The sequence below is a fragment of the Typha angustifolia genome, chromosome 1 (assembly GCF_048772165.1).
Source record: "Typha angustifolia cultivar Huaian chromosome 1, ASM4877216v1, whole genome shotgun sequence".
NCBI classification, from domain to species: Eukaryota; Viridiplantae; Streptophyta; class Magnoliopsida; order Poales; family Typhaceae; genus Typha; species Typha angustifolia.
In genome coordinates this window covers 10,261,321-10,287,886 of record NC_133239.1, presented here as the reverse complement: position 1 = coordinate 10,287,886, position 26,566 = coordinate 10,261,321, and the positions used below count along the sequence as shown (strand labels likewise).

At 34.5% G+C, this 26,566-nt stretch overlaps 3 protein-coding genes and 1 pseudogene across 3 annotated transcripts; all 4 read right to left on the bottom strand.

The window, feature by feature from the left end:
* Positions 1-830: 830 nt before the first annotated feature.
* On the bottom strand, positions 831-3,948 carry LOC140762071 (receptor-like protein EIX2; annotated as a pseudogene).
* Positions 3,949-10,055: 6,107 nt separating this feature from the next.
* Positions 10,056-12,929, bottom strand: LOC140763581 (receptor like protein 24-like). Its single transcript, XM_073101839.1, has 3 exons — positions 12,464-12,929; positions 12,269-12,368; positions 10,056-12,159 (listed from the first exon to the last, which is right to left on the bottom strand). Exons 1-3 carry the CDS (start codon positions 12,711-12,713, stop codon positions 11,103-11,105), a joined length of 1,407 nt encoding a protein of 468 aa, XP_072957940.1. The 5' UTR covers positions 12,714-12,929; the 3' UTR covers positions 10,056-11,102.
* LOC140767436 (receptor-like protein EIX2) lies at positions 10,107-10,988 on the bottom strand. The gene has a single exon (XM_073107345.1). It carries the CDS (start codon positions 10,986-10,988, stop codon positions 10,107-10,109), a length of 882 nt encoding a protein of 293 aa, XP_072963446.1.
* Positions 12,930-18,109: 5,180 nt separating the features above from the next.
* On the bottom strand, positions 18,110-21,527 carry LOC140765836 (receptor-like protein EIX2). The gene is made up of 2 exons (XM_073105138.1): positions 21,056-21,527; positions 18,110-20,965 (listed from the first exon to the last, which is right to left on the bottom strand). Exons 1-2 carry the CDS (start codon positions 21,510-21,512, stop codon positions 18,699-18,701), a joined length of 2,724 nt encoding a protein of 907 aa, XP_072961239.1. The 5' UTR covers positions 21,513-21,527; the 3' UTR covers positions 18,110-18,698.
* Between the last annotated feature and the right edge of the window lie 5,039 nt (positions 21,528-26,566).

The following is a 26,566-nucleotide window of genomic DNA, read 5'->3' as shown; positions in this document are numbered from 1 at the left end:
TTTACACTTATTATTACGACCCAATTAAGTACTTGTTTAGACCTTTATCTTTGGATGGGAAAGAGATATGTTTTCCGTTTAGTGCTAATTTGTTCTTTTCTTTTTCTCCAAATTTAAAAAAACTAGTACATTTCTTTAGAATATATATATATATATATATATATATATATATATATATATATATATCAGAAGGAAATTTTTAAATAATTTATTAATTTTTAATTAACACTTCATATTTGTACCTAAACTCTTTTTCTCTATAATTTTCATATAATACCATAATATTAGTTTGACTAACTATCATTAATCTTAGTATATAGTTTATATAATTCTACTGATTAAATTACTAAACACCAAGAAAATTTCTAACCTTGACCCATCCTTCTTAAGCTATATCCCTATTCTAACCTTGGGCTCTCGAAATGCTTTTCTTTTGTTATGTTTACATTTGAAAATGATAGGATTTAATTAACTCAGAATGCGAAAATTATAGAGAAAGAAGAGGATTTGTGTTACAAAAATCCTCAAAAGCATAGTGTTAATTCAAAAACAATAGGGTAGGGTGTTATTTGAAAATTTCCCTGAATAAATGTAGTTGGAGTTGCAGTCCATCCAAGTGAAGTATTGATTCCTTATAATCAAGTCGATAACCATTGTTTGAAACTACCATGGCAAGTAAATACAAATGAATTAGTATCTGACATGGTCAACGACATATATTAATGAAGCACATCAAGATAAACATATATATATAATCATGTCATTGTTGGCATAATTAATCTCAAATGATGGTGGTATGTACATTAAATTTGAAGCAAAAGCAATGGTAATTAAAAAAGCAATCATCTAAATTAGGTAAAGTGTGTAGGATAATAGCATGCTACTACAAAAAAGACTGAAAATAATATAAGTAAGTGGAATACTTAATACATTATACTTATTTCTGCATGTGTACAATAAGTATGTGGAGGAACAGAAGATTATATATTATATGTCGGGTTTGGCCTTCCAAGCCTCTAATCATTGACCAATCTCCATAATTCGAACCTTGCAAACTCCTTCACTAGTAGCCTTGCTCTTCTGCTTCATTTCTTCCTGATGCTGGCTTTGAATCTACCCCACTTGAGAACCACAAACACATAAATCCTATCACACATGTTGTCAATGAAGAGAAAATAGGTTGTTCTCCATGTCCTATTAAACAACAAGGTACCAAAGATCACCCAAAATCCCACTGCGTATCCTAGACCCATGCTGAGATAAAAGGATGAAATATCATATCCATCTTCACATTCTAGAAGATCGCTCGTAGTAGTTTGATTTTCTAAGCAATTTTTGGAAGTAAGAGGCCCACAAAGATTTTTGTTGCCAATGTAGATTGTTGGATCTTCGAATGTTTCGAGTTGACCCTCTGATGGAATTCTTCCCGAGAGATTATTGTAGGACAAGTTCAAATGACTCAAAAAAGTTAAAGCTGACAGAGTTGAAGGAATTTCACCAAAGAGCTCATTATTCGACAAGTCAAGAGATTCCAATGATTGTAGACCACCAATAGAATCTGGAATATTTTCAGTCAATCGATTTGCAGACAAGTTCAAGTTTGTCAATCCAGCAAGGGCACCTATCTCTTTAGGAATTTCTCCTGTTAAATTATTCCCTGACAAATCAAGGCTCAACGTGAAAAACATCTCGTCATTGTGGTATTCCAAAATTTGCCCCTTTGTGTCCACTAAAAAGCTAACGGAATCATCATAATCATCAAGCTCGTCAAATATATTTGCTGCACTTGTATGGAGATTGAAGCTAAGAGTCATTGCTTTGAAGTTCACGGAGGGAGCTATGATTCCTGATAGATTGTTGTGAGCAAGGTCCAAAACTTGAAGACGATCAAGTTTTGAAAGCTTAATAGGAATATAGCCAGAAAACATGTTAGACTTCAATAGGAGGAAGACTAAATTCGGTAGTCTTGTTCCTATCCATGCCGGTAAGTTTCCAGAGAAGTTATTATAAGAGAGATCAAGAAACCAAAGTTGTTGGCAACTTCGGATAAACAAAGAAAATTTACCAGAGAGACTGTTGTTGCGGAAACTTATAAAGCCGAGTTTCGAACCTGTAGGCCTCAACTCGCTTGGATCGGCTCTAAAAGAGTTACCACTTGTCCAGCATTGAGGAAGCTGTCCTGAGAGGTGGTTGTTTGATAGATCTAAGACTCTTAAGGACTACAATTGGTTGCACAAAGATGATGGGAAGGTTCCACTGATAAGATTGTTTGAAAGAAGCAAGTATTTCAACTCTACAATTCCAAGGTTTAGTGGAAGTGGACCTGATATGTAATTTCTTGCGAGATCTAAGTACCAAAGACCCATCGGTAACTTTGGCAACCGACCTTTGAACTGGTTTGAATGCAGGATTATAGATTCTGCTATTGATAGGAACTCTAGAGTCATTGGTAACACTCCGCTGATCTGGTTATGGGAGAGATCAAGATATTCAACCTGTGAAATTACATTCCAAAACCAATCTGGCAACCTGTCGATGATTCCTGCACTAGACATTACTAGAAAAGTAATGTTAGTCTGTGATTGAATCCATGTAAGAAAATGGGGTCCCAACTTGCAATAGCTCAAGTCAACTCCCTTCAATTTGAATGGAGGGATCCAATTTGGATGTACTCCCATAGTCAAGGAGTTATTTGACAAGTCAAGCATCTCTAATCTCGTCAGGTTTGTAAAGTGATCTTCTAATATCTTGCCGACCAAATGGTTGGAACCCAACTCCAAGTTATTGAGATTAGTGAGCTTTCCTATCCCGGAAGGTATGGAACCGATGAGACTGTTGTAACTGAGCAAAAGAGTGCTTAGACTGGTCATATTCTCAATCCAATTTGGGAGGCTTCCATTCAAATTATTTTCCCACAAAGATAATAATTGTATCTTGTGCGGCAACCTCTCCATCAATTCTGCTATGTCTCCACGGATCTGATTCTCGCTGAGATCGAGCACTTTCAATTTGTGTAGATTCTTCATAGTCTCTGGTATCATGCCGACGAGATCATTGGTTCCGAGCCAAAGTTCTTCAAGGGAGGTCATGTTTCCCAGCAGCCCATCAGAAATAGGACCATGAAAGTCGTTATCTTCAAGATCAAGAGTCACAAGTGATGTGAGATTAGAAGAATAAACACGGAGAGCAGAGAGTGTGGTGTTGAGATTACAGTTTGCTAGATGAAGGACTCTTAAAGAAGTTGGAAACATGCTCAAGGCCTGTACCCAATCCACAGCAGCACTGAGGTTCACATAGCTCATATCGAGGTGCTTCAAAGAGGAGAGACGTGGTAACCAAGCTACAAGATCAACCGATTGCAAATAGTAATTACCACCAACATCGAGATGGAGCAACTTAGTTAGATTACCAAGCTGAGGAGGTATGCTACCACTGAAGCCCGCATGAGAGAGGTTGAGATACTTCAAGTTCTTGAAGGAGCCCATGAATTTCGGTATCTGCTGACCTCTGAAGTTGTTGAAGCTTAGGTCGAGATAGTTAAGATGCTCTAGAGTGAGAAGAGAAGGGCTAATGTCACTGCTAATGGAAGCCCATCTAAACTCGTCCGGGTCGACTCGGAGGTCGAGCTTGACAACGTGCCCCGTCTTGTTGCTGCACAGGACACCCCTCCATCTGCAGCAATCTTGGCCTTCCCAAGAAGATAATAAACTCCCATGTAGAGTATTGATGCCCTCCTTAAAGGTGAGAAGTGCATCTCTCTCACTTGCAACGCAACTTCCTCGTAGTTTGGTGGTCTCTAGAGATAGAGCGGGAGAGAAGATGTGGAGGAGTAGAAGGCAGAGATGTATAACTAAAACTCCATGGGTGGTGGAGGACGTACGCTTAGCCATGGTTTTATTATTCCCACTCCACACCAACATATACAGTGGATGAAGTACGTTACACAATCACTCAGAGGTATTGAGAGATATCACATTGCATTGTTATTATGATGTTCTTCTTTCTTCAGCTACTACGTGACAAGATATGAAGTCCACTAAGTCAAGCAATAATAGTGACAAATTGAATTTCCAAGAAAAAAAAAACAAAAGAATAGTAGTTGAAGTGGCGTAAGAAACAATTAATCAGTTCCATAGTATGATATGACATTGGAAGATAAACTATAAATCATGCATGCATTTTTCCTCACTAAATAATCCAAACTCATGGGACTCAAGATTCTGATCGACTTAGTCCAAGTCAAAGTCTACCCCGTCAACGTAGTAAACTATTCTACGAGAGAATAAAATATTGCATATATTAGTAAACATTGTTTCCATTATTTTCAACAAAAGAAAAAGAAAATAGTAAAATTCTCAAGTAACTACGGTTTGTCAGTCAAATAAAACAATTATTTTTTAAATGCTAAAGTATGAAAATTTATTGATGGTTATAAAATTCTAATATCACTTCGTCCGAGATAAAAATAAAGACTTGTAATGTGACCTGACATTAAAATTGATTGACTATGAGAATTTTGATGAATGTAGAATCTAAAACAAGGAAACAAGAGTAGTATACAATTTAGAATAGTATTAAGATGCTAAAAATTTTAGGATTTAATTACTTTAGGAATAAGATCAATTCTAGAATATATATTTTTCTTTATTATTTTTAAAATAAATTTTTATTTTAGAAATAGGTATTCTTTATTCACTTGTATTTTGGAACAATAGTATAATAATTATCTTCAATTTGATATTAAATAAAATAAAAGATGGAAAAAATAGATTTTAAGGGTAAATTAGTAAGTAGATTAGTTTATAGTATGAAATCTAATTTTAATAAATAGTGTTTGTATTTTAGACTGTCGTTATTATGATGTTTAGTTGTTCTTTTAGAATTAAGAGTTATATTCTAGAAAAAAGAATTGTTTTTGAAGTGAAAACAACATTTGAATGACAATTAATTACTATTTTTCTATCAAACAAAGAAATTGTTTTCTTTAAACTAGAATTTGAAAATTCTAGCAATGGTCGTAGAATTCCAATATCAGTTTGTCCCGGGTAAAGATGAAGACTTGCAATATGATGTGACATTAAAATTGACGTGACTATGAAAATTTTGATGGATGTAGAATCCAAATGAAGAAGAAAAGAAGAATTTAGAACGATTCTATCACGCTAAAATTTTTATAGAATTTTATTAGTAAGCATATATGAACACTAGATTATATTAGATCAGTATTTTCATGATAGTCTAAATTAAATGATATACCTATAATGATTTGAATATTATTTTTTATATGTATCCGTATGTGTATAGACTATACAGATATATAAAAAAATTTGGATATCAAGACGGATAAAAATTTTCAACTCATATTCGATAACACTTTGATACCGAGTTAGATCACGGCCAACTCTCGCTCTCTTAGCAAATTAAGTTTCATGAGTAGAGAAAATCTTAGATACTGAAATTCCGGGATGATTTATAGAATTTTGGTATTCTAATTTCTAAAGTCTTGTTTTATAAACTGATTGCTCACTAATTTCTCCAAATCTCTGTCCTGCCAGATTGTAGATTGATTGCTATCCTTTAATAACTCCGAGTCTACGTTATACCATATTGCAAAGTGATTGCTTTTCTTTAATATGGCCAGTATATTTGATACATACTACTTTTATTTGTAGTAATGTGTAGATCAAACGTTGGATGTTGATATCATAATTTAGCAACAGGCATATGACGAATGTGTAAGATTTTTTAGTTGGCAATGGAATGAATACCGAGTAAAGAGCATGATATGGAGATTTAATATTGAAAGATAAAATATTACAAGTGGGCATACGAATGACAGAGAAGGCATTCGAACGAACGAGGCATAGAAGCTTCGAGTAAAAACAATAAGTCTAAGTCCCTTTTTAAAAACGAAAGGTCTAGTTCTCCTATTTAAACTATGAACTTAAAAGCAAAAAGGCAATAAAGCTAACGTGGTTATCTAGATGTGATCATAGGGCGAACCGGGCTCTTCGGGCCAACCGGACTTAAATATTTGATCTAACAAAATGAGTTAAATATAAAAAATATTATATCTTCTTGGGCTGAGTTTAATGGGCTTATATCAAGATATTTTAGTTATCTTTCATGGTAACATACTTATATATTGATATATAGTTTACTAAATATCCAATGTGGAATTAAAAAAATTATAGAAATATGCATGCATTACGGGTTGGGCCATAGATAAGAGTAGTAGATTAGGCTTCGAGCTAGGTCGAGCGGGCAAATGCTTAGCCCATGCCACCCAATATCATTTCGGGCTTGAGTCAGGCTTAGCCCGATTAAAATTGAGCAGGTTTCAGCCGAGGCAAGTCGGGCCTAATGATCATGTTTAGGGGTATTCAATGCTTAAATGTCAAGGTTCCAATCATATTGCATAAGAATATCTAAAGTTTTTAAAAAGAAAATAAAAATGAATGAGAGTCACTTGAGATGATTCAGATGAGTCGAATTACAGTGATTTTAAGTTGAAACAAAAAAGTTCATAGTAATTACTGCATCTATTTTATCGTCTAACAATTCTTGTGAGAATTTGAGCACAAATAAGTAGTAAGACGACGACGAAGAGATGATCAAAGTATATGATGAACTATACCGCGAGTCATTTAAATTGAAGAACTTTATCAAACTTTCAGCAAGTTAAATGATATGACTCAGTCCATATTGGCTCTGCTCGAAACATTGGGTTCATTGGGATGAGCTTATTTATCTAGTTGATTTTGTTTGAAGAAATAAAAGGATTTTTTGTCGGGGGCGTTCGAATGCAGAGACCGCGTTCGAATGGGTTTTGCAAATGCCTGCATGCGTTCACAAAAATAGAGAATGTAAATTGTTCTTTCGAACGAAATCGGGTCGTTCGAACGCTTGCACACGTTCACAACGATAGAGAACTGTAATTCCGCGTTCAAACGCACCGCGGCGAAAATTATTAGTTTGTTACTATTTTTTAACTTAGTTGATGGGTCTCTAGGGTGAGCCTTTATAAATATGTAGAGAAAATAGTAATTAGAGTTTATTTGAGAATTGAAAATGGCATTGTGCCTTTATCTCTTTCTCTACTTACTCTAGCCATTGGTGCCCTCTCCCACCTCCTTCCTTCTATCGTCCAAATCTTTGGTCGGCTTTCTCTAACTCCTAATCCCGCTCTTCTATAATAATTTCTTCCCTTTCACACCAAAGAATTAACCTAGCACTTATCTAGCCATTGAAGGGCTATCAAGCTAGGGCTTATCTGACCTTCGACCACTGTTCGGTCGGTATCTCAAGATTTAACCATCCAAACCCTGCGATCTTAGATTCATTTAAAAGCTCTTTTCAAAGGCGACAACATATCTAAATTTTAGGAAGATCCAACGGCTAGAGCATCCGCAGCTTCCTTCAAAAGTTATGTTCCCAATCTAGTCTAGAATCGTTTCGGATTGGGTCAAGCCAGTTCTTAACATTAAAGCTCTCATAATTAATAAAAAAAAACAAATTACATATTCAATTAAATGAAGCCATAGAAGAATTGAAAAAATTTCAATGAAGGCGGTTAAAGATCTTTTTAAGAAGTCTAAATTGGAATCAGAAAGCCTTTTTAAAGAAATTAAAAAGACACGGGAGACATCACTTAATACTAGAAGATAAAATTCAACTTAAATTTGATTCTCTACCTCTATATGTTATTAAATTTTAATTTAAATCAATCTTAAATTAATGAGAGATAAATATAAGTAACTAAAAAATAATCTACCATATAAGTTTTATTCTCTCACACCCAACACACATTTTCTTGTTCAACTCACCCTGCCAAACTCTTCCTCTCTTCTCTTCTCCAAATATCACATATCTTCTCTGTCTAATCCTATTTTGACCACAGGAAAGGAAAAGGAGGAGGAATGCTGGCCCCTTACTTGGAAGGTAAGATGGTGATACCGATTTGGTTATTTGAAAGTAGCAAATAATTCAATTCTACAATTCCAAGGTTTGGTTGTAGTCGCTCGGATATATAATTTCTTTCTTGAGAGATCTCAGTACAAAAGATCTACCAGTGACTGGTAGCAGTCCTTTGAACTCGTTTGTATACAAGTTCATAAAAGATATTATTGACAGGAACTCCAGAGTTTGGTAACACTTTGCTGATTTAGTTAAGGGCGAGATCAAGATATTCAACTTGAGAAATTATATTCCAAATCCAATCAGGCAATCAGTCGATTACTAGACATGCTTACTCTAGTTATGTGCTGCTCATCAAAGTAAGAGGAAACTCCTCAAGGACCCGGAGTCTGACCTTGACAACATGCCCAATCATTTGGTGCAGCAGTCTTGACCTTCCAAAGAAGATAACAATCTTCCAACCAAATCATTTAGGCCTCCTTGCGTTAATATCTTTTGGCACTCAAAACACTTGCTTGAGAAGTACTTGCTATGAGGCTGAGTTTCTATGAATTCTTTTTATTCTTTTTTAAACAGAAATAGACTATCCCTCAAGGTTAATATCAAGAAAGGTCTATTTCACTATAGTTCTACCTAAATGTCAAACTATTAAGTATTTTAATTATAAGATACAAACGCTAACAGGTTAAGAGTTTCTATAAGATAAAAATGCTAGCCTGGTAGGCATTTTACATATTCCCATTTGAACTTAAGCAAATTAATCACTAAATTAAACTGTTAAACTAAATTTCACGGGTAATAACTTTCTAATCAATAATCTATTTTGGACATATGATGTCATTATGAAAGTGAAAAAAGAAGAATGTAATCATTAATCGGACCTCAAATGAAAAAGATATAAATAAAAATATAAAAATATATATAAAGAAAAAAATTTGCAGCAGCATCGTAACTTTATGCTCGATTATCCGTTTTAGTCATAAAATATATTATTATAAAATTATGAAAATAATCTTTGGGTTGAAATCACGTAGCAATTCCTTGTAGTCAATTAAAGTTAGAATCCTAAAAAAGGACAATAGCTCGTCCAAACTTTAGTTTTAAATTTTTTTCACTATTTTCTGATAACATGTTGAACTACTTTAACATTTTCTTCATAAGCCGTTGAATACTTTAGCGTATTATAAAATAAATTTTATTTTATGTCATTTGGCACTCAAATATTTATCTAAAACTCATATTTACACTTATTATTATGACCCACCAATCAACTATTTTTTATGGTTGTGGAAGAAAACAGGACAAAGGCCGTCTCCTCGCTCCAACTGTTTAATAATAGAGAAATTTTTAAATAACACCTTACAATTTTATTATTTTTTTAATTAACACTTTATATTTATACTTAAACCGTTTATTGTTCTTTATAATTTTCATATAATACCACAATATTAGTTTGACAAACTATCATTAATCTTAGCATATAGTTTATATAACTCAAATTAATAAATATCCTTGAAAATTTTCAAACGTTTGACCCACCCTTCTTAAACTATATCCCCATTCTACGAGAGAATAATTTACATATTCTAGAAATTATCTTTAGTATAATTAACAGAATATTTCTTATTTGCTATCTTTTCATTTGAAAATATTTGAGTTTAATTAACTCAGAATGCAATATAAAAATTTTAGAGAAAAAAGAGGATTCCGGTGACAAAATTCTTGAAAATAGTGTTAATTCAAAAATAATAGCGTAGGGTGTTATTTTAAAATTTTCTCTCAATAATTTATGTAGTTGGAGGTTTAGTCATTCAGGTGAGTATTGATTCCTTATAATCAAGTTCATAACCATTGTTTGGAACTATGATGACAAGTAAATACCAATTAAAGGGCATATATTTATGAAGCACATCTGGATAAACATATATATCATCATGATGTCATTGTTGGCAATAACTAATCTCAAATGACGGTGGTATGTACATTGAATTTGTAACAAAAGCGATGGTAATTAAGAAAATAAGCATATAAATTGGGTAATATTATGCTACTATAGAAAAGATCGCAAATAATATAAGAAAGTGAAATACTTAATTCATTATATAAGAAAGTGACATAATATTATATGATGGATTTGGCCTTCTATGCCTTCGAGATCGATCTCTATAATTCGATCCTTACAAACTCCTTCAGTAGCTGCCCTGCTCTCCTACTTTTTTTTTCTTAATACTGACATTGAGTCTAGTCCACTTGAGAACCATAAATACATATATTCGATCACAGATGTCATCAATGAAGAGGTAATATGTTGTTCTCCATGTCCTCTTAAACAACAAGGTACCAAAAATCACCCAGAATCCCACTGCAAATCCTAGTCCCATGCTGAAATAAAAAGATGACATATTCTGTCCATCTTCATGTTTTAGAAGATCACTCATAATAGTTTGATTTCGAGAGCAATTCTTGGATGTAGGGGGCCCAAAAAGATTGTTGTTGCCGATGTAGATAGTTGGATCGTTGAATGTTTCGAGTTGACCCTCTACTGGAATTATTCCTAAGAGATTATTGTAGGACAAGTTCAAGTGACTCAAAAAAGTTAAAGCTGAGAGAGTTGAAGGAATTTCACCAAAGAGGTCATTATTCGACAGGTCAAGAGATTCCAATGACTGTAGACCATCGATCATCTCTGGAATATTTCCCGTCAATCGATTTGCTGACAAGTTCAAGTTTTTTAATCCAACAAGGACACCTATCTGTTCAGGGATCTCTCCTGTTAAACTATTTCCTGATAAATCAAGGCTCAACATGAAAAAGATCTTGTAGTGTCGATATTCCAAAATTTGCCCTTTCATGATCACAAATAAGCTAAAGTGATCATTGTAATCATCAAGATCGTTGATTTTATATGCTGCATATGTATTGAGATCACTTGTATATGGGGAGATAAGAGTCATTGCTTTAAAGTTCACGAGGGACGGATCTATTGTTCCTGATAGATTGTTGTGAGCAAGGTCCAAAACTTGAAGATGGTCAAGTTTTGAAAGCTTAATAGGAATATGGCCAGAAAACATGTTAGACCTCAATAGCAGGAAGGCTAAATTTGGTAGTCTTATTCCTATCCATGCTGGTAAGTTTCCAGTGAAGTTATTATAAGAGAGATCAAGAAATGAAAGCTGTTGGCAACTTCAAAAAAATAAAGGGAATTTACCAGAGAGACTGTTGTTGTAGAAATTTACCATGACAAGATTCAAACTTACATCTCCCAATTCACTTTTGGCTCTAAAAGAGCTACCCCTTGTCCAACATGGAGGAAGCCGTCCTGAGAGGTGGTTGTTTGATAGATCTAGAACTTCTAAGAATGGCAATTGGTTGCAGAAAGATGATGGGATGGTTCCACTGATAAAGTTGTTTGAAAGAAGCAAGTAACCCAAATCTACAGTTTCAAGGATTAGTGAAAATGGACCTGATATATAATTTCTTGAGAGATCTAAGTACCTAAGAACGATCGGTAATTTTGGAAACCGACCATTGAACTGGTTTGAATGCAAGATTATAGATCTTGCTGTTGATAGGAACTCTAGCGTCATTGGTAACACTCCGCTGATCTGGTTAAGGGAGAGGTCAAGATATTGGATTTGAGAAATTACATTCCAAAACCAATTTGGCAACTTGTCCGTGATTCTTGCACTAGACATACCTAGAATAGTAATGTTAGTCTGTGATTGAATCCATGCAAGAAAATGGGGTCCCAGCTTGCAATAGCTCAAGTAGACTTCCTTCAATCTGAATGGAGGGATCCAATTTGGATGTACTTCCATGGTTAGGGAGTTATTTGACAAGTCTAGCATCTCTAATCTCGTCGGGCCTATAAAATGGTCTTCTAATATCATGCCGACCAACTGGTTGGAATTCAAGTCCAAGTAATTGAGATTAGTGAGCTTTCCCATCCCGGAAGGTATGGAACCGGTGAGACTGTTGTCATTGAGATCAAGAGTGTTTAGACTGGTCATATTCTCGATCCAATTTGGCAGGCTTCCATTCAAATTATTTGCCCACAAAGATAATGATTGTATCTTGTGCGGCAGCCTCTCCATCAATTCTACTCTGTCTCCACTGATCTGATTCTGGCTGAGATCGAGCACTTTCAATTTGTGTAGATTCTTCATAGTCTCTGGTATCATGCCGACGAGATCGTTGCCTCCGAGCCAAAGTTCTTCGAGGGAGGTCATGTTTCCCAGCAGCCTATCAGGAATAGGACCATGAAAGTAGTTATCCTCAAGATCAAGGGTCACAAGTGCTGTGAGATTAGAAGAGTAAACAGGGAGAGTAGAGAGTGTGGTGTTGAGATTATAGTCTGCTAGATGAAGGACTCTTAAAGAAGCTGGAAGCATGCTCAAGGCCTGCACCCAATCCACAGCAACACTGAGGTTCACAGAGCTCATATCGAGGTGCTTCAAAGAGGAGAGACGTGGTAACCAAGCTACCAGATCAACTGATTGAAAAGAGTTACCGCTAAGATCGAGATGGTGCAGGTTAGTGAGATTACCAAGCTGAGGAGGTATGCTACCACCGAAGTCCGCATTAGAGAGGTTGAGATACTTCAAGTTTTTGAAGGAGCCCATGAATTTTGGTATTTGACGACCTCCGAAGTCGTTGAAGCTTAGGTCGAGGTAGTTAAGACGCTCTAGAGCGAGAATAGAAGGGCTAATGTCGCTGCTCATGGAATCCCATTGAAACTTGTCAGGGTCGACTCGGAGGTCGAGCTTGACAACGTGCCCCGTCTTGTTGCTGCACATGACACCCCTCCATCTGCAGCAATCTTGGCCTTCCCAAGAAGATAATAACGTCCATTTTATAGTTTTGATGCCCTCCTTGAAGGTGAGAAGTGCATCTCTCTCACTCGCAACGCAACTTCCTCGTAGTTTGGTGGTCTCTAGAGATAGAGCGGGAGAGAAGATGTGGAGGAGTAGAAGGCAGAGATGTAGAAGTAAAACTCCATGGATGGTGGAGGATGTAAGCTTAGCCATGATTTTATTATTCCCACTCCAGAGTCTAGACCAATATATATAAAGTGGACGAAGTGGCGTAAGTAACAATCAATTGGATGGTGCGATATGACGTTGGAAGATATATATAACTATACATCATGCATGTTAATTTCCTCACTAAATAATCGAAATTGGGAATCAGGATTCGTGTAATGCACGCCGATTTAGAGCAGATTATGTTCTTTTAATTCCACTACAAGTCAAGGTGCACCAACAAAACGTAGTAAACTATATTTCATAAGAGAATATTGCATATTATAAGAAGGTGAAGTACTCTTTTATGAGGAAATATACAGATTTTTGTTTAGAAAAAGTTTCAGTGTAATGCATTTGCATATGTTCTTTTCCCACTACCAAGTCAAGGTCTACTGACATATATATACCTAATAAACTATTACTTTAAGAAGGCGAAGTCTTTCATGAGGAAATCTACCGATTTTTGTTTCTGGGATTTTCTACCGGAGGTTGTAGATGTTTGTGTATTATCAAGTAATCAAGTTCATAACCGTTGTTTACAACTACCATGACAAGTAAATACTAAGCAATTAGTGTCTGAGGTCAAAGACATATATTTTTGAAGCACATCTAGATACATTAGTTTGATTCAAACTTGTTACATAAACAAAATGAGGCAAATTTTAATGGAAAAGAAAAGTTTTTAAGTTTTTCATTTTTATAAGTGATGCATGTCATGGGCTAAGCAAAGAATAAAACGCAACATAGATTCTCATCCACTTTATTCCTCAGTTTTTCATTTAAAAACAAATGTTTAGTTTTGAATGAAAATATGACAACTAAAGAGCTTCTTAAGATGACCCTTTTCATTTAACTCTGTGAAAGATGGCTCTAATAATTATTTCTTTGGTTACAAGGGTACAAGTTGGTAGTTCAAATGGCAGGGAGAAAGCATGGCAATAGACTCATGCAGCCATATATATACAACTCCAATTATTGCTCTTCAAACCAAGACCAATTTATTATATCTCTATTTAATTCATTGTCTGATTCAAAAGGTAGGAACTCTCTTTTGGTAGTCTAATATATATATTTGCAACAAAAAGAAAAGAAAAGAAAAGAACAGAACATTTATATCCAAATTTCTTAAACTTCTATGCCCTTCAGAGATAGTTTTGCAAAACTTAATCCTTTCTTTTACTGTAGAGGAGGGTGATTCACATCTTCTTCTTCACCTACTAAGTGACAAGATATGAAGTAAACTAAGTCAAACAAATTATATTTCCAAGAAGAAAAAGAAGAATAGTAGTTGAAGTGGTGTATATGAATTGATAGTGTGACATGATATTGGAAGATAGCTATCTATACATTATGTTTCCTCACTAGTAGAAAGTGGGAGTCAAGATTCGTGTAATACATACCAGTCTGAGTTGCGCATTTGCGTATGTTATTTTCCACTGGGATAGACCAAGTCCAAGTCCAAGTCAAGGTCTACCGATCAACGTAGTAAACAAGTTAGTAAACATTGTTGCCATTATTTCCAATAAAAAAGGTTGTTTGAAGCTACAACGACGAGCAACTACCATTAACTTTTAACTGCTAGAGTATAGAAATTATATGAATGATTATATGAAACTTTTTACATTAAGATTCTCTCTAAATGTCATGGTATGAATTATCAAGTTGGTCCTATTTAGGAATGATGACTGATGTTGAAACTGATATGGACTATGAAAATTTTGGTGGATGTGGAAATGCAAGGAAGAAAATAAGCTGAGTATACAATTCAGAAAGATTGTAAGCCATTGAAAATTTGTACTATTTGTCGAATTTTATTGATAAGTATATACAAAAACTAGAATAGACATTTATATAAAGAAAAATCTTTTATATCACTATTTTTATAATATTTCAAATTAAATGATAGATAATGATTCGAATAGTAATTTATATATTATTTTCTACCATTCAAGTTTCAACTCAAGATGGATTCAAGCTTGGTTTGAATTTTTTTTTTTTTTTTGGTTGAGAAAAGACGGCAAACAAGATATTATGGTTTCATTCAGAGTTCGAGTTACATGAAGATCCAACGGTGGATCAGTCCATTTGTTAAACATACAATCTTGGAGAGCAAACCTAATATTATAGAACACAACCATCCATCTAACACATCTTGGAACTACGGATGAGTGTTTGAGCAGAATTATTAACTACTTTTATCACCAGAGCGGTCACTAAACAACAAGCATGGTTCAAACTTGATTTGAACATCTTTGCTTTACTCTTTGATATTTATTCCGTAAATTTATATAAGTAAAGAGTTGAAATCATTGCCTAGAGTTTAAATACATACGCATGTCTAGGTTTTTTCACATATAAGACCAAATTATTATGTTTTGAAAAATATAAAAATTGATGGTGAGAGGGTGAGAATGAAATGGTCAGAGTGTGAGACATGAGATGGGGTAGGGTAGGTTAGAAATTTTATCTATATATATTAACGGGTTACGAGTTGGCGGCTTGACCCGACCCAACCCATCCCGTTACTTAAACATGTCAAATGGGTTAAAATGGGTCACTGGTATAATCTGAACACAACTCGATTATTAATCAGGTTAGGCGGGTTGACTCGTTTACAACCTGAACTCGATTAGACTAAACTCAAACCTGATTAAGAGCCGGGTTATCGGATCATGTCAATATTTGCCACCCCTACTCATGTTAGAATCATTACATGACGTGTTTAATTTTAACTCTTATCGTCCTAATCTTGATTGGATTTTATGCTTTATGGTATAAGTTTAGCTTATTCTTTTAAAGTTTGCAAGTGAGCATAATTTAAAGGAGACGAGGCGTTATTAATTAATGGAATTCCCCAAAATGATTCTTCTCTATAATTATAGGACTTTATAATGATCCTACTCTATGTTAGGAACATGTCCGTGATCTTTCATTAAGTTTGGGCTTGCATAATAAATATTATGAGTCTCTCAAACTTGCTACTTTAGTAATTCTACTACATGTTTATTATCAAATATAGGAAAAGATCCTAATATACACGTCTACCTTAGGCCTCAACAATTTATCAAATTTCCATGAAATGATTTTTCTTGATGCGAACCGGGTCGGATCGTATTATAAGGATATTGGACTCGATAGATTAAGTATATTTATCTTCTAATTAATTTATATTTATCTTTTTTGTAAGCTCTTAAGACTAATCTAGTTAAATCATGTGAGCCTCTAAGACAAGTCCATTAAGTCATGTAAGTCTCTAAAGCAAGTCCAATTAAACCTAGAAGGCAAGTCCTAATTCGAGTCGTGTTAGCCTTCAAGGCTAATCCTAGTAGGACTCATTGTATATATAAATGGGTTGGACTATTTTGTTTAAGCATCAAAGCATTGTTGAATTATTTTAGCTTTGTGTTTATCTTAGGAATAAAAGTAAGATAATCTAGAAGTAGAAATAAATTAATATTTCATAGGAGTGGATCTAATTGAGAGCCATAATTTTGCCTCCAAACCCTAGCCATGATTACCACTACAAGCTACCCTACTATATGGCCGTCCATTACCATCCTTGGCCTTTTGCCACCCTTTGACTACTGCCGCAACGTCAGATATTTTCACTTTTATCCTATTCTAACTTTTATTTTCTGTTTTATTTTTAACTGTTCACCCTAACCTCTGATTTATGTGAAATAAAAGCTATTCGATCTGTTACTTCCAAGGCCTCCTCTAATAAAAATATTATAATTTGTTTACGTCCAAATGTGGTTCGTGCCACTTCTCTATATAAAAAACGATGTCCGTCAAATTTCATTAAGATTGGACTGGTAGATTAAAACTTACGTCTCTTCTTGAGCAATTCTGACAAAGATTATTATTATTATCTTGATGTGCACATCAGTTTGGACGATTGATAATTTATGAGATTTTTCGGACCTTTCTATGTCATGAACATAAAGGTGAAATCTCATTAAATTTGGAGTAATAGTTTAGGAGTCAGAGAAATTTGTTCCCCAAAAACTCTCACATCTAAATGAAGCTTTGACGAGAATTAGTAATTTTATTTAGCATCCGAAGTCATATTTTTTTGTCCAGATAGTAATTTGGATATAAATATTAGACGGATAGTAAAATTTAAAATCATATTTTAACTAAACAGATTAGATAATTTTTGAATAAAAATTTAGATCTTAGACGGATTGGATAACTTTTAAGTAGTAAAATTCAAAAGTTAATCCGACCGATTTTCACACCTCTACCTATGTGAAAACGAATGTGATGATTTTTTTTCCCCTTCTTTAATATCTCTTGCCATTCAAACACTTGCTTAGTAGTAATCGGTTGAAGTATGATTGTATGCGTGAACATGTAATTTTACTTACTCTATTCAATTTTTATTTATTACGACCACATATTACAATTAATAAGGTGCTCTTTATTTTATATTTTTATATCATTTGGTACTCAAATATTTATTTTAAATATAAATTTATACTTATTATTATGACCTAATTAACTTTATTTTTAGATTAAAGTGTTCTTACTTTATTTTTGGGTGGGGAGAGAGATGTTTTTCCTTTAATGCTAGTTTAATTTTTTCTTCAAAATAAAAACTAGTATATTTCCTCAAAAAATAATATTTTATTTAGAGAAGGCAACTGAGTCGCTGACTGAAGTGCGAAGCAAGGAGGTGAAAACTCCTTCAGCTTTGTGCTAGGGTTAGATGACCCTCTTCTTGGCCTATTTTTGTAATCTGCTTAGTTTTGATGCTCTACCTGCTACAAATGTGTGAACCGATTTCGTTTATGATAGAGATGATCTGCCTTCTTGTCTCCTCACTCAGAAAATTCAATAATAAGGAAATTTTTAAATAACACCTTATAATTTTATTATTCTTTAATTAACAAATCATATTTATATGCAAACTCCTATTTTTATTTATAAAGTAATATAATATTATAATATCATTTTGATCAACTGTCATTAATCTTAGTATATGATTTATATAAAAATTAATAAATACTCGTGAAAAATGTCTAATATTGACCAACCCTTCTTGAAGTTATATCCCCATCTAATCTTATTCAACAAGAGAAAGATTTAGGTATTTCAGGAATTATCTTTAGTATTTTTTATTTATTACCTTTTTATTTTGAGAACAATTAATTTAATTAACTCAAAGGGCGATATGAAAATTATAAAGAAAGAAAATAATTTATATTACAAAATCTTTATAGTCAGAGTGTTAATTCAAAAATAATAAATGTAGAGTGTTATTTGAAAAATTCCCACAATAATTTATGCAACTGGAGCTGCAGTAAAATCTACATCCAGGTCGATTATTTAACCACTAAAACTATGATGACAAGTAAATACCAATCCATTTATCTCGCATGGTCAATGGCATCTATTTATGAAGCATCTCCAGCTAAACATATATATCGACATGATTTCTTTGTTGGCATAATTCATCTCAAATCATGGTGGCAAGCACATTAAATTTGTAGCAAAGGCAACGAAAATTTAAAAAACAAGCATATAAATTAGGTAAAGTGTGTAGGGTAATATTATGGTATTACAGAAAAGACCATAATAATATAAGAAAGTGGAATAGTTAATACATTATACTAATTTCTGCATGTGTGTTATAAATATAAACAGAAGATTATATATTATATGTTGGGTTTGGCATTCTAAGCCTTTGATTAGTGATCGATCTCCATAGTTTGAACCTTCCAAACTCCTTCAATAGCAACCCTGCTCCCCTCCTTATTTCTTCTTAATCCTGGCATTGAGTCTAGCCCACTTGAGAACCATAAATACATATATTCTATCACAGATGTCGTCAACGAAGAGAAAATATGTTATTCTCCATGTCCTCTTAAACAACAAGGTACCAAAAACCATCCAAAACCCCATTGCAAATCCTAGACCCATGCTGAGATAAAAAGATGACATATCATATCCATCTTCATGTTCTCGAAGATCACTCATAGTAGTTTGATCTCCTGAGCAATTTTTGGAAGTAGGAGGCCCACAAAGATTGCTGTTGCCGATGTAGATAGTTGGATCGAGGAATGTTTCAAGCTGACCTTCTGATGGAATTCTTCCTGAAAGATTATTGTAGGACAGGTTCAAGTGGCTCAAAAAGGTTAAAACTGACAAAGTTGGAGGAATTTCACCAAAGAGCTCGTTATTTGACAGGTCAAGCGATTCCAATGACAATAGACCATTCATCGTTTCTGGAATATTTCCAATCAATCGATTTGCTGACAAGTTCAAGTTTTTTAATCCAGCAAGGGCACCTATCTGTTCAGGGATCTCTCCAGTTAATCTATTTCCAGATAAATCAAGGCTCAACATGAAAAAGATCTTGTCGCGTTGATATTCCAAAATTTGCCCTTTCGTGATCACAAATAAGCTAAAGGGATCGCTGTAATCATCAATACTCTCAACTATACCTGCTGCATTTGTATGGAGATCACTTGTATATAGGGAGGTAAGTGTCATTGCCTTGAAGTTCACGAGGGACGGATCTATGGTTCCTGATAGATTGTTGTGAGCAAGGTCCAACACTTGAAGTTGGTCAAGTTTTGAAAGCTTAATAGGAATATAGCCGGAAAACATGTTAGACTTCAATAGGAGGAAGGCTAAATTTGGTAGTCTTGTTCCTATCCATGCTGGCAAGTTTCCAGAGAAATTATTATAGGAGAGATCAAGAAATGAAAGATATTGGCAACCTCGGAAAAATAAAGGAAATTTACCAGAAAGACGGTTGTTCCGGAAACTTATAATGGCAAGATTCGAACCTACATCTCTCCAATCACTTTTGGCTCTAAAAGAGTTAGCACTTGTCCAACATTCAGGAAGTTGCCCCGAGAGGTGGTTGTTTGATAGATCTAGGATTTCTAAGGATTGCAATTGGTTGCATAAAGATGATGGGATGGTTCCACTGATAAGGTTGTTTGAAAGAAGCAGGTAATTCAACTCTACAGTTCCAAGGTTTAGTGGAAGTGGACCTGATATATAATTTCTTGAGAGATCTAAGTACCAAAGACCCATCGGTAACTTTGGTAACCGACCTTTGAGCTGGTTTGAATTCAGGATTATAGAGTCTACTGTTGATAGGAATTCTAGAGTCATTGGTAACACTCCGCTGATCTGGTTAAGGGAGAGGTCAAGATATTGGATTTGAGAAATTACATTCCAAAACCAATTTGGCAACCTGTCCGTGATTCCTGCATTAGACATAAATAGAGAAGTAATGTTAGTCTGTGATTGAATCCATGCAGGAAAATGGGGTCCTAGCTTGCAATAGCTCAAGTCGACTTCCTTCAATCTGAATGGAGGGATCCAATTTGGATGTACTCCCATGGTCAAGGAGTTATTTGACAAGTCTAGCATCTCTAATCTCGTCAGGCTTGTAAAATGGTCTTCTAATATCATGTCGACCAACTGGTTGGAACTCAAGTCCAAGTAACTGAGATTAGTGAGCTTTCCCATCCCGGAAGGTATGGAACCGGTGAGACTGTTGTAACCGAGATCAAGAGTGCTTAAACTGGTCATATTCTCGATCCAAGTTGGGAGGCTTCCATTCAAATTATTTACCATCAAATACAATGATTGTATCTTGTGCGACAGCCTCTCCATCAATTCTGCTATGTCCCCACTGATCTGATTCCAACCTAGATCGAGCACTTTCAATTTGTGTAGATTCTTCATAGTCTTCGGTATCATGCCGACCAGATCATTGCTTCCGAGCTGAAGTTCTTCGAGGGAGGTCATGTTTCCCAGCAGCCCATCAGGAATAGGACCATGAAAGTAGTTATCCTCAAGATCAAGGGTCACAAGTGCTGTGAGATTAGAAGAGTAAAGAGGGAGAGAAGCGAGTGTGGCGTTGAGACTACAACCAGATAGATGAAGGACTCTTAAAGAAGCTGGAAGCATGCTCAAGGCCTGCACCCAATCCATAGCAGCACTGAGGTTCACATAGCTCATATCGAGGTGCTTCAAAGAGGAGAGACGTGGTAACCAAGCTACAAGATCAACCGATTGCAAATAGTAATTACCACCAATATCAAGATAGAGCAGCTTAGTTAGATTACCAAGCTGAGGAGGTACGCTACCACCGAAGTTTGCATTAGAGAGGTTGAGATACTTCAAGTTCTTGAAGGAGCCCATGAATTTCGGTATCTGCCGACCTCCGAAGTCGTTGAAGCTTAGGTCGAGGTAGTTAAGACGCTCTAGAGCAAGAAGAGAAGGGCTAATGTCGCTGCTCATGGAAGTCCATTGAAACTCCTCAAGGTCGACCCGGAGGTCGAGCTTGACAACGTGCCCCGTCCTGTTGCTGCACATGACACCCCTCCATCTGCAGCAATCTTGGCCTTCCCAAGAAGATAACAACCTTCCAGCTGGATAATTTATGCCCTCTTTGAAGGAGAGAAGTGCATCTCTCTCACTCGCAAGGCAACTTCCTCGTAGTTTGGTGGTCTTTAGAGATAGAGCGGGAGAGAAGATGTGGAGTAGAAGGCAGAGACTTAGAACTAAAACTCGATAGGTGGTGGAGAACGTAAGCTTAGCCATTGTTTTATTATTCCCACTCCACACAAACATATATAGTAGCCGAAATACGTTATACAATCACTAAGAGGTGTTAAGAGATATCACATTGCATTGTTATTATGATGTTCTTCTTTCTTCCGCTACTATGTGACAAGATATGAAGTCCACTAAGTCAAGCAATAGTGACAAATTGAATTTCCAAGAAAAAAAAACCGATAGAATAGTAGTTGAAGCGACGTAAAAAATAATTAATCAGTTCCATGGTGTGATATGACATTGGAAGATAAACTATGAATCATGCATGCATTTTTCCTCACTAAATAATCCAAAGTCATGAGACTCAAGATTCATGTAATGCATGGCTCTCAGAGTCGAGCATTTCCACTAGGATCGACTTAGTCCAAGTCAAAGTCTACCCCCATCAACATAGTAAACTATTCTACGAGAGAATAAAATATTGCATATATTAGTAAACGTTGTTTCCATTATTTTCAACAAAAGAAAAAAATATAGTAAAATTAACAAAACAATTATTTTTTGAATGCTAAAGTTTGAAAATTTTATTGATGGTTATAAAATTCTAACATCACTTCAAAATGAAGACTTGCAATATGACCTGACATTAAAATTGATTGACTATGAGAATTTTGATGAATGTAGAATCTAAAAGAAAACAAGAGGAGTATATAATTTAGAATAGTATTAAGATGCTAAAAATTTTAGGATTTAATTACTTTAGGAATAAGATTAATTTTAGAATATGTATTTTTTTTAAATAAAGTTTTTATTTTAGAAATAGGTATTTTTTATTCACTTGTATAATTTTTGAACAATAGTATAATAATTATCTTCGATGTGATATTAAATAAAATAAAAGATGGAAAAAATAGATTTTAAGGGTAAATTAGTAAGTAGATTAGTTTATGGTATGAAATCTAATTTTGATAAATAATATTTATATTTTAGACTGTCGTTATTATGATGTTTAGTTGTTCTTTTAAAATTAGGAGTTATATTCTGGAAAAAAGAATTATTTTTGAAGTGAAAACAACTATTTGAATGACAATTAATTATCATTTTTCTATCAAACAAAGAAATTGTTTTCTTTAAATTAGAATTTGAAAATTCTAGCAATGGTCATGGAATTCCAACATCAGTTTGTCCTAGGTAAAGATGAAGACTTGCATGATGTGACATTAAAATTTAAGTGACTGGAAATTTTGATGGATTTAGATATTTATATAAAAAATAAACTAGCCTTTTGTATCAGTATTTTCGTGATAGTCTAAATTAAATGACATATGATTTGAATATTATACTTCTACATGTATCCGTATGTGTATGGACTATACAGATAGATAAAAAATTTTGGATATCAAGACGGATAAATTCGACAACACATTGACACCGAGTTAGATCGCGGCCATCTCCCCCTCTCTTAGCAAATTAAGTTTCATGAGTAGAGAAAATCTTAGATACTGAAATTTGGGGGCGATTTATAGAATTTTCGTATTCTAATTTCTAACTTCTTGTTTTATAAACTGATTGCTCCCTAATTTCTCCAAATCTCTGTCCTGCCAGATTGTAGATTGATTGCTATCCTTTAATAACTCCAAGTCTACGTTACACCATATTGGAAAGTGATTGCTTTTCTTTAATATGACCAGTATATTAGATACTTTTATTTGTAGTAATGTGTAGATCAAACGTTGGATGTTGATATCATAATTTAGCAACAGGCATTGACGAATGTGTAAGATTTTTTAGTTGGCAATGGAATGAATACCGAGTAAAGAGCATGATATGGAGATTTAATATTGAAAGATAGAATATTAAAGTGGGCATTCGAATGACAGATAAGGCATTCGAACGAACGAGGCATAGAAGCTTCGAGTAAAGACAATAAGTCTAAGCCTCTTGTTAAAAACGAAAGGTCTAGTTCTCCTATTTAAACTATGAACTTAAAAGCGAAAAGGCAATAAAGCTAACAGGGGTACCTAGATGTGATTATCGCCGAGCTCTTCGGGTCGATCAAACTTAAATATTTGTTCACGGCCCAACCCACCTTTCACTCGGGTTGGATCGGATTCAAATCTAGTTAGAATATTCTAACCCGTTATCGTCCTCTGGTTAAATATAAAAAATATTATATCTTATTGGGCCGAGTTTGATAGGCTTATATAAAGATATTTTAGTTATCTTTAAGGTAACATACTTATATATTAATATATATTTTACTAAATATCCAATGTGAAATTAAAAAAATTATAGGAATATGCATGCATTATGGGTTGGGCCATAAATAAGAGTAGTAGATTAGGCTTCGAGCAAGGACGAGCAGGCAAAGGCTTGGCCCATGCCACCCAATATTTCGGGCTCGAGTCAGGCTTAGCTTGATTAAAATCGAATAAGTTTTGGCCGGGGCGAGTCGAGCCTAATGATCATGTTTAGGGGTATACAATGCTTGAATCTCAAGGTTCCAATCATATTGCATAAGAATATCTAAAGTTTTTGAAAAAAAAAATATAAAAAGCAATAAAAGTCACTTGAGATGATTCAGATGAGTCGAATTGTAGTGATTTTAAGTTGAAACAAAAAAGTTCGTAGTAGTTATTACATCCATTTTATCGTCTAACAATTCTTGTGGGAATTTGAGCACAAATAAGTAGTAAGATGACGACGAAGAGATGATCAAAGTATATGATGAACTATACAAGGAGTCATTTAAATTAAAGAACTTTATCAAACTTCCAGCAAGTTAAATGATACGTTAGTCCATATTGGCTCTACTTGCAACATTGGGTTCATTGGGATGAGCCTATTTATCTAGTTGATTTTATTTGAAGAAATAAAAGGATTTTTTACCGGGGGTGCATTCGAACACAGGGACCGCATTTGAATGGTAATGGAAATGCCTGCAGGCATTCACAAAAACAGAGAATGCAAATTGTGCGTTCGAACGGAATCGGGCCGTTCAAACGCAATCGTTCGAACGCTTGCACACGTTCGCAACGACAGAGAATTGTAATTCCGCAGTCAAACGCGATTAGGCGCGTTCGAACGCACTACAGCGAAAATTGTTAGTTTATTAGTGTTTTTTAACTTAGTTGATAGGTCTTTAGGGTGAGTCTCTATAAATATATGGAGAAAACCGTAATTGGAGTTTATCTGAGAATTGAAAATGACATTGTGCATTTATCTCCTTCTCTACTTACTCTAGTCATTGGCGCCCTCTCCCATCTCCTTTCTTCCACCATCCAAGTCTTTGGTCGGCTTACTCTAACTTCTAATCCCCTTCTTCTACAACAACTTCTCCTCCTTCACACCAAGGAATTAACCTAGCACTTATCTATCTATTGAAGGGCTATCAAGCTATGGTTTATCTGACCTTCAGCTGCTGTTCGATCGATATCTCAAGATCTAACTATCCAAACCCTATGATCTCGGATTCATTAGAAAGCTCTTTTCAAGGGCGACAACATATTAAGAAGATCCAATGGCTAGAGCATCTGTAGCTTTGTTTGGAAGTTACATAACCAATCTAGTTCAGAATCGTTTTGGATCGGATCGGATAAAGCCAGTTTTTAACATTAAAGCTCTTAGAATTAAAAAAGAAAAGACAAATTACATATTCAATTAAATGAAGCCATGGAAGAATTGAAAAAGTTTTAATTATAAGTAGGCGCTTAAAGATCTTTTTAAGAAGTCTAAATTGGAATCAGAAAGACTTTTTAAAGAAATTGCAAAGACATTGAAGACATCACTTAATACTAGAAGATAAAATTCAACTTAAATTCGATTCTGTACCTCAATATGTTATTAAATTTTAGTTTAAATAAATCTTAAATTAATGAGAGATAAATATAAGTAACTAAAACATAATCTACCATATAAGTTTTATCTTCTTACACCCAACACAAATTTTCTTGTTCAACTCACCCTGCCAAACTCTTCCTCTCTTCTCTTCTCCAAAAATCACATATCTCCTCTCTCTAATCCTATTTTGACCATAGGATAGGAAAAGGAGGAGGAATGGCCCTTACTTGGAAGGTAAGATGGTGATATCGATTTGGTTATTTGAAAGTAGCAAATAATTCAACTCTACAATTCCGAGGTTTGGTTGTAGTCGCTCGGATATATAATTTCTTTCTTGAGATATCTCAGTACAAAAGATCTACCAGTGACTGGTAGCAGTCTTTTGAACTCGTATGTATGCAAGTTCATGAAAGATATTATTGACAGGAACTTCAGAGTTATTGGTAACACTTTGCTGATTTAGTTAAGGGCGAGATCAAGATATTCAACTTGAGAAATTACATTCCAAATCCAATTAGGCAATCAGTCGATTACTAGACATGCTTAAACTAGTTATGTGCTGCTCATCAAAGTAAGAGGAAACTCCTCAAGGACCCGGAGTCTGAGCTTGACAACATGCCCAGTCATTTGGTGCAGTAGTCTTGACCTTCCAAAGAAGATAACAATCTTCCAACCAAATCATTTAGGCCTCCTTGCTTCAATATCTTTTGGCACTCAAAACACTTGCTTGAGAAGTACTTGCTATGAGGCTAAGGAGTTTCTATGAATTCTTTTTGTTCTTTTTTAAACAGAAATAGACTATCCCTCAAGGTTAATATCAAGAAGGGTCTATTTCCCTATAGTTCTACCTAAAATGTCAAACTATTAAGTATTAAACTATAAGAGACAAATGCTAACAGGTTAAGCGTTTCTATAAGATAAAAATGCTGGCCTGGTAGGCATTTTACATATTCCCATTTGAACTTAAGCAAATTAATCACTAAGTTAAACTGCCAAATTAAATTTCACAGGTGATTACTTTCTAATAAATAGTTCATTTTGGACATACGATGTCATTATGAAAGTGAAAAAAAAAGAATGTAATTATTATAGCTTAATTGGACCTCAAATGAGAAAGATATAAATAAAAATATAAAGAAAAAATTTTGTAGCGTTGTAACATTATGCTCAATTATCCATTTTAGTCATAAAATATGTTGTTATAAAATTATGAAAAAGATCTACGGGTTGGAATCACAAAGCAATTCCACGTAGTCAAT